We start from the raw sequence: 8,521 nt of genomic DNA, 5'->3' as shown, positions 1-8,521 counted from the left end.
GAATCCTTAGAACCTCTACTTCAGATAGGGAGCCATTGAGTGTTGGCAGGACTGAAACTTCCCCGTGAAGTGGACATTGTCTGTGTACCAAAAGATGAAATCCAACACCAATCTGCCCTTGATGGTGAGGATTTTGAATATCTTGCGCTTTTAGAACGCTGTACCTGCCCGTGTCGGAAGCAGTCTTGTCAGTAATGTGTTCCTAAGTAACACATTATTGTCATCTGATTACTTTCCTTCAGTAACGAGCAATATGACGCGTTCATTTTTCCAAACCAGTACTATGATTAAAGTTTGTCTCCTTATGCTACGTTCATACTACAGGTCTTAATGCATGAATCCGATGTTTTCGTGTTTTTCCGACTCGAGTGAGGCATTAACTTGACGGCCTGAACGTGACAAGTCGCATAGAACTGGACCATTTCAAATCCGATCTGGGTCTCTTTCGTATGTGGTTCAAATCCGATCTGGGCCACATTTTTCCAGAATGTCGCGGCGGTCTGTACTGTCAAGTCTCCCAAATTGGAATTCATGCAGTGGTTGGTTACGTTATCAACGAGCGAAAGAGACGCTACGGTAGCGGTGCAGCTGTGCATTATTAGCGCCGAGGTTGCATTGAACACAGCTTTTGGGGAAGGGCCAGGCTTGACAACAGTCATAAAAAAATTAAAATGGGTTGAGGATAAGCCTGAGAATAATCGGTTTTCTCTCTGCTCTATATGAGCAATATTTCAACGCGGCCGAGAGTCGGGGCAAACTGCCCGTGTGTGTGTGTGACATGCACGGACAGTGCGTGCATGCTATCGATCCATATAAACTTTGAATATAAGCCTAAACAGGGATTATTCATGTCTGTTATTTGTGTTCGTATTGTCCGCACTATAAGGCGCACCTGAAAGCCTTCAATTTTCTTAAAAGCCCACAGTCTGCCTTATAATCCGATGTGCCATTTATATGGACCAATATTAGTTAATCATGGCATGAATCCATCTTGTGCATGCATAACTCAATGCCACCCACTACTACTACTACTACTACTACTATACAGTACATGAAAACGGTTTTAAAATAGGCCATTCATTGAAGGTGCACCTTTTACCCCGATGCGTCTTATAGTGCAGAAAATAAGGTAAATGTTTATTTTCCCTGCAGTGCATCCTATAGAGAATGACGCACCACGTGATTACTCTGTTGTATGATGCCGCCTCAAGTTTAACTTCATTACAATATTATTGCATTAGAAGAATGTTTTTGTCATGTTTGTCCTCTTACAGAAACTATTATTAAAACAAAAAAATTATTTCCCTTAACGATCTTTTTCAATTTTCAAACATTTTTGAAGAAGCTCAAGAGAGCCACTAGGGCAGCGCTAAAGAGCTCATGTGGCTCTAGAGCCATGGGTTGCTGACCGCTGACCTAGAGGGAGGATTTATGCTAGGCAGCAAGTGAGGTAGTGTTGGATTCCTGTAGAAGAGCATGTTTACCCAAAACAAAATTCCCTGCGGAAACCACTAATCATAATCAAGAGATTTTTTTCTGTCCACCATAAATTCAAACACCATCCTACTTCATATATCAATTGTTTTGACGATCCATGGCTTGAGACTGCTGATCCTGACCGTATAGGAAGTAGTGTTGTATCAGTCGTGAACGATTCGTTCTTTTTGAACGAATTGTTTGGGTGAACGAGACCGAACTAATCATCTTCTGCACTGGTTCGTTCTATGAAGTTGGGACTTGTTAGCTGCGTGGGAGGTCGTTGAGCAAGCGGCAGCGTCTTCTGACATCGCACACGACCAATCAGACGTCAGCCTCATCGCGGGCAGGGGAGGGAGCGGAAACAGAATCAGGGTGTCTGTCACTCATTTTCATGTGTGGCCAATAAGCAGCCAGCGTATATGCAAGGGGGCAAGACTGAGTTAGGTCACTTCCCGTTCACTTACTCGGTCCTCTGGCCCCTGACCGAGCTTGTTGCTAACTTGACTTTCCAGTCATGCGGTGAACGAGTCAAAAAATGAAAGGAAATGACTTTGTCACATATTTGTTGATCCGGAGCCTATCATATGCTGCTCAAACAGACAAAAACACCACACAAACCTAGCGAGCATGGTTTAGTGTACTACTTTTCTCAACAGACTCGGGACTACATATGATGACATACTATCAAATTTACAGTAGTTTAAAACACTTTCGCGGGTAGCTACAAGGCAAGCAAAAGCTGCGCTGCGGTCGCGTGACGGCAGTGCGGGGGGGAGAGAACTGTCATTGTATGGAGGCTTCATGGTAGCGATATTTACCTCATATGTGCACAGAAAAAAGAATAGTATGATCACCATAATACCGATTTGCAATGAAACTGTATATACATGTCCATTTTTCCCGAGTGTTTTATTTATTTTTTTCGTGTCAGAGCGTGTCGGGTGTTGGTTGGTTTGACAAATTATGTCCATCCATCCATCATGTGCTACTCAAGCGCTCAAAAACAACGCACGTGGGCACGGGAGATGTCGCAATATGTCTACATTTTTCTTAACAGACTAATGAGAGTAGAAAGGCGACATCGTAAAGAGCAAACAATTATTTCTCATCAGCATTTGACGATCTGAGATGAGGGGACGACAGGGGAGCTGACCGGATTATTTTATTTGTTAATACCAGTGCAAAAATTCAATACGATCATCTTAATACTGATTTGCAATTAAACTGTCAAATATCAAAATGTAGTATTGTTTTTATTTCAGAGCAGCACATTTGACAACTCGCTATTAACACTTTAGTTTTAATAATAGTGACCAAAAATAATAGTGATGAGCATAAAAACTAAAATACAACAGAGCGAGAGGTAAATATGATGTGTTGGTCGTTCCATATTGAGAAATTAAACTTTCGATTTATTTTTATTTTCGTGACAGCAAGCATGCCGTGTTGGCTGGTAGCAGCAGCATTGTATATGTGATCAAGATCATGCTAAAGAAAGTCCGTGCGCCCTCGACCCCAAACCCCTACTTCCCCCACAAAAGGAAAATGTTAAACAGTGTCCTAAATCAAAATGCAAGCACGAGCCATGACTTTGATCCCATTGAACTAGGACAGACGACGCGGAAGTTCTCCCTCGCTTTTGCAGCAGCGGGAGGGAGACGAGGCTGTCTGTGAAAGCAGAATGATATCGCCTGTCACTCATTTCTGAAATTTGCCAACGTCACTTCCCTTTCACCGAACGATTCATTTGGGCGGGGAGGGAGATGAGGGGGGCGAACGATTCGTTGAATGATTTGTTTGAACGAATCTTTTTACTGAACGAACCGGAATGGTTTCGTTTACTCAAGTGAACGACAGATCCCGTGACTAACAGGAAACCATATTACCTGACTAAAAAGGTAAGCACGGGATGATCATGTTTACCCAAAACAAAATTCCCTGCGGAAACCACTAATCATAATCAAGAGATTTTTTTCTGTCCGCCATAAATTCAAACATCATCCTGCTTCATATATCAATTGTTTTGACGATCAATGGCTTAAGTCTAGATAACTGATAAGTCATGCTACAGAACTTTCACTACTTTAGAGTGCTAGAGAGTTTTCCCCTAAGCATATTAATTAATCAAATCCTAACCTGCCTTTTATAGTGGTGATCTTGAGCCCCCTATGCCTTCAGACCACCTTGGCTGGTGATTTTCCCTTCATCCGGATGTATTAAAAAGACAACACTTCCAATAGAACTCCCTGGAGAAATAGCGAGCGCGGCTAAGATGAGAAGCCAGGTAGAGATGTGAGGATGGAGGAGCTGCGCCTTTAAAAGCACCAGACTCCTCCTCCACCGAGTGGAAGCAAAGAGCCAAGTGATGCTGGCAGGAGTCTGAGCCACATGATAAACTCTGGCATCAGCTCGCCTTCATCCGGCAGTCAGGGAAGACACAACTAGGGTGCAGGGGGCAGAGACTGTAGAAAGAGCAAGCGTGACAGAAGGTGGGGAGAGAGTGAGAAGGAGAGAGGAGGGGTATCGGAGAAGGGGGGCTCGGTGGTCAAAGCGATGAGACAAGGCAGACAGACAAGCGAGGAGAAACTGTCATCTGCTCGCAGCTCCCCTATTTCACTGCTCTGCCCGTCTGTCGACTGCCTCGTGAAGGCAGGCGAATGCCAGCGGTGGATGACGGGTGGCTCATTTTCAGCGGCCCGGTTATTGGAGTGACGCTCGCAGCGGTGCTGACAGGATCGGAGGCGGCGGTGTCTTCTTTGGCCACTTTGGGCTCCCTCAACACTGCCAATTGCTCTCTTGCCTCCTCCTGCTCATCCTCCACGCAGACGCATCTTCTTCTTCTTGATGAGCCTGAGAGTGAAAGACCCCTGCTGATAGAAGCTTCTCTCTGTCAAGACAGTAAGTAGGGGAGTGAGGGAACTGTGCGTGTGTGTGTGTGTGTGTGTGTGTAACGGTGAAAGTGTACGGTAGAAAAAGTGTTGTTGAACACAGAAAAGCGAAAGGTTGTCTGTCGCCGAGAATGCCAAGGATGTGCATGGACAGTTTGCTCTGGACAACACTAATGTGATGCACAGAAAAGGTAAGTCTGTGTGTGTGCATGGTGATGCTTTCTGACACGAGCTCCTAGTTAATCCCTTTCGCTGTCCATCCTGTTCACTCTATTGCATGTTGAAGGTGCTTTGAAAGATTATGGAAATAAGAGAATGCTTTCCTTCCTACCCTCTATCCCCATCTTTCCAGGTGCCATGTGAGGCTGGCCAACGTGCACCGTGGAAGCAGCGTTGCACCGAATCTGGCGGGAAGCACTCCCCTTTGCTCTTTCTCCGAGGCTCCGCCAGGAATCTTTTCTGGGATTTATCATATCCTGCTTCATGGCGGTGAGCTTAGTGCCTCGCTGAAAGAAGAGTCCGCATAGGAAACCACACACTGAACGGATCAGAAGTACAATAATTATCCAATCACGGCACGGGTAGGCAGACCCGGTTCCCTTAGCAACAACTGAGGGAGATAGAAGAGTCATTTTCTCATTCTGCTCTTTTGGGGGATTTTTATATGGGGGCACACCCCAATGGACTGCTCTGGGCATCAAGCGCCACACAGATTCTAGGGAAAGTCACTGCTTTGCCTCAGAGAACCCTGTGACTGTGTCTCATCCACCATGATTTCTTTTTATTCTTTTTGACCACTTACTTCCAAGAGTCACATTTCATAGGCCTAGGAATTAATTCATCCTGATCCTACGCCACCTGGAATAAATCCTTCTTTTGGGAAGGAAGATTGGATTCTCTAGGAAAACAGCTCCAAGGTACACCAATCCTCCGCTCCGTCAACAACTGAAAGACGTCATTATTAAGTTATGATTTGCACTGACATGGAAATCTGAAGTTTATTTTGACATGAACTCTTGACGTCTCTTAATTTTCAATTGGGGAGAAAAGGAATATCTATTATTTTTTAAGCTCCCTCAAAAATTTCATAAAAGAAGAGTATTATCTGGGGAGTTGTATTTTTCTATTTCTAGGAGAATGGATATTTATCGACTTTTATAATCGTAGCATGACGCAATGTTGCTATGTTTTTCAAGTGTGAGAGGGAAAAGCACCTTGCCAAGCATAGAACAGCGTTTTAAATAGCATCTCCTCTAGAACCTTTACAGCTGTACACACTGACACATGAGATGAGTTGGTTTAGTGAGATTATGTAAGATTTTTTTTTTTTTATTCCAGCCTTTTTTTGCCTCTTCTTTTTTTCCATGGATTTATTGTGTTCGACTTTTCCTGCGCTCACTTTCTCCCCATTTTTGGACGGACGCCATGGCTGCCAGAGAGTGACCCTGTGCCAAGTGTGCGGGCGAGGAAAGGTGTTTTGGTCGCCCAGGTGCTTTTAAGATGTTGAGGTCTCCGTACGTGGCCGGAGCCCCTGTTCGGATCAGTAGCACTGAGGCTCCTGGTAGCCAAAGACATGGACCCCGACTCGGCTCCCCCACGCCCTCAGCCTGTTGGCCACTGGCCCCACGTCACCTTGTGAAGGATGTCCCTCAGCAGAGCTCCGGCCCGGGACACCTCTGAGACCCCCAGCCCGAGAGAACGCATCCGCAGTCACATGAAGATGGTGATTGACCAGCTGGAAGGAATTCTCAGAGAGCTCAAAGACGTGGCCAAGGAACTTCGGGAGGTGAGCTTGAAAATTACAAACAGTACATTCCGCTGCAGGGCTTTGAAGGGTTGCGGGAGGGAAAAGTGGTTTCTAAGTGGGTGTGCTACCAAGGAAGAGTTCATTTAATTAAGCGTAACATTCTCCTCACAGTGTGGAGATTGTGATTAAGATTTGAATGTGAGAGCCGAGTTTTTCTGTTGTGCGGCATGAGGATATTGTTGATTAGTACCTCAGTGAGAGTGCTTTTTTACCCCTCCATCAAAGATGAGACAATTGCTAACACTGCTCATGTCTTCAACTTAAGGGGGGCGGTAAACTTGGTGCAAAGACCCAATGAGACGCAGTAAAGCTTCGCTGTAAGAGGAAAGGGTTTAGATAAGATCCAGCACTTCGCACCGCAACAGTTATGTAAGCATTTTGTTCAGGATCAACGAGATTCCTGTAGTTTTGCAACCGCAGCGTGTCAAGGATGTTTGAAAGGGACTCGGCAAAAGAGAGATTGTGTAGCATTTATTGCGTATTTGACTTGAAATACGAAAAAAAAAATGTGTTTTTCACTGATAATCTGAGTCCGAGAGTACACAATTGCCCCCGTCATCTCTTTGGGATCTTTCCCCAGCTATGAGCTTGTCTTGCTCAGCTCCTCCTAAAGAGTGAGATAACAGCAGCCTGGGAGACAGAGACGAATGGGAGCGTCGCTAAACCCATCCCGTGTCCTTCCAGTTATTAACCTCCCACCTCTTTCCAAAGAGGCAAAGGCAGAGAAAGAGAAACATGCTTTGAACATGCTGTAAAGGTCTATGTTGGTGCATGTAATGTCCAAAAGACAGGAAGGGGAGGTTTTAAATAGACGTTTCGAAGCTGCCAGGCCATCACATCACAATTCCTTTGCACATATTCTTTTAGACTCCCACCTCTTATGTACTCAGAGGGGCAAGGGCATGGCTCACAGCAAGCCTCCTCTAAAGTGGGACGGAGAGACCATGATTGACGATTATGGTGCTACAGCAAGTGGAGTAATGCCGGCCCCGAGATATTTATGAACAAACACGCGCCTTGTGCCGTTGCCAGCCCCGGACGCCTATTACCATTAAGGGAGCACGATGACTCTCACATAAGTTTGGAGGAATGTCTCAATCTCACGTAGACAGCTGGGCTTCATATTCGCCTCTTGTGGTAGGGAAGAATTTCCCAATGTATTTTATCATTTTCTCTGAAGCCTCATTTATGCTCTACTTTTCGTCAATCTCCCCAAAGCTAACTTAGTAGCACAAATGGAAAGTGTGAGGGGCACTGTCCGTTCTATGTAAATCATTTCCACAAATTACAGTCAATTCAGGTATTGAATTTCCTAAAAGACCATTGCTGCATTGCTTAAAAAATATTAATACGCTATCTATATTTGTTGTTTGACTCTTGTTCTATTTGGTGAATGTTTTTACTTCAGAGTGAAGTATTGTTTTCATACTTTCCTGCCCAATGTCTCCAAGATTGATTTTAATACTGACCAATGTCAAAGTACGCACACTTTACTCATTCACTCCCAGCCATTTTCACTGGAGCAAGGCCCTTCGCTCCTGACCGTTTTACTGGATTTTGACTGATTTTGCAAGGCCCACAGAAAATTCGGTTCTATTGCTACATAAACATGGAACCCACCAAAAGAAAGATTTGACTCTCTTCTTTCAGCAGAAAAAAATAAGTTCATATCTTTTCCATTCTTTAAAAATCGGCATTAGAAAATAGCTTAGTTTGAGAATTTTTCCAATTTCTGATGAAAAAACGGAGAAATTGAGCTTTTTGTGAAAGCATAAATTTCAAACATAACTTTGAATTTAACACAGCTATTTTTTGGTTTAGTTACATCCCAAACATCTGAATAATGTTCTCCTTTTACAAAATAACAGAAACAACAAGACAGATGGAGTTTTTGATAGCAAAGTAACAATTTATTTACACATAACTAACTGAAAGATGACGCTATTGTGGCTGTGACAGCCGGTTAAACTTTTCCCTCATCACCACCCGTTTCAAAAAGATAAACTTTTTTTTAGTCTCTGTGGGCTCTGCTCGCGAGCAACACGGACTCAATGGCATCTAGTGGTCCGGTCGTTCTGCTCGGTCGTCCAGCGCCTGGCATCCCGGGCGTCCTACCGGTTGTTCTGCTCGGTTGTCCGCCGCCTGTAATCCATTCGATCGTCTTCCGCCTGCGCCCCGGCTTTGTGGCTTGGCCGTTCGTTGCCGTTGAATAGGGTTGCGGGTCTTATCAAATGCGCTACTGCCTTCCAGTGGCCAGTTTTATTGCTTTAAAATGGATTTTCAGTTTTGTGCTTTGGAGCTAAATTGAATCACAACCCAGTGATGTCTCTTTTGAAAAAAAAAACCC

At 44.4% G+C, this 8,521-nt stretch overlaps 1 protein-coding gene across 3 annotated transcripts in view; it reads left to right on the top strand.

The window, feature by feature from the left end:
* The first annotated feature begins 3,911 nt into the window (after nucleotides 1–3,911).
* The window catches only part of insyn1 (inhibitory synaptic factor 1), a 143,199-nt gene continuing 138,589 nt past the window's right edge, over nucleotides 3,912–8,521 (top strand). Inside the window, exons 1-3 of one of the 3 annotated variants that reach the window (XM_057819296.1) lie at nucleotides 3,912–4,377; nucleotides 4,720–5,284; nucleotides 5,706–6,153. In XM_057819296.1, the coding sequence (XP_057675279.1) occupies nucleotides 6,010–6,153 (144 nt within the window). In that variant the 5' untranslated portion in view covers nucleotides 3,912–4,377; nucleotides 4,720–5,284; nucleotides 5,706–6,009. The other 2 variants (XM_057819159.1, XM_057819232.1) reach the window with 2 other exon arrangements.

The sequence above is a fragment of the Corythoichthys intestinalis genome, chromosome 1 (genome assembly GCF_030265065.1).
Source record: "Corythoichthys intestinalis isolate RoL2023-P3 chromosome 1, ASM3026506v1, whole genome shotgun sequence".
Taxonomy (NCBI): Eukaryota; Metazoa; Chordata; class Actinopteri; order Syngnathiformes; family Syngnathidae; genus Corythoichthys; species Corythoichthys intestinalis.
The sequence above is the reverse complement of the archived record's forward strand: the minus strand, read 5'-3'. Positions and strand labels throughout refer to the sequence as shown.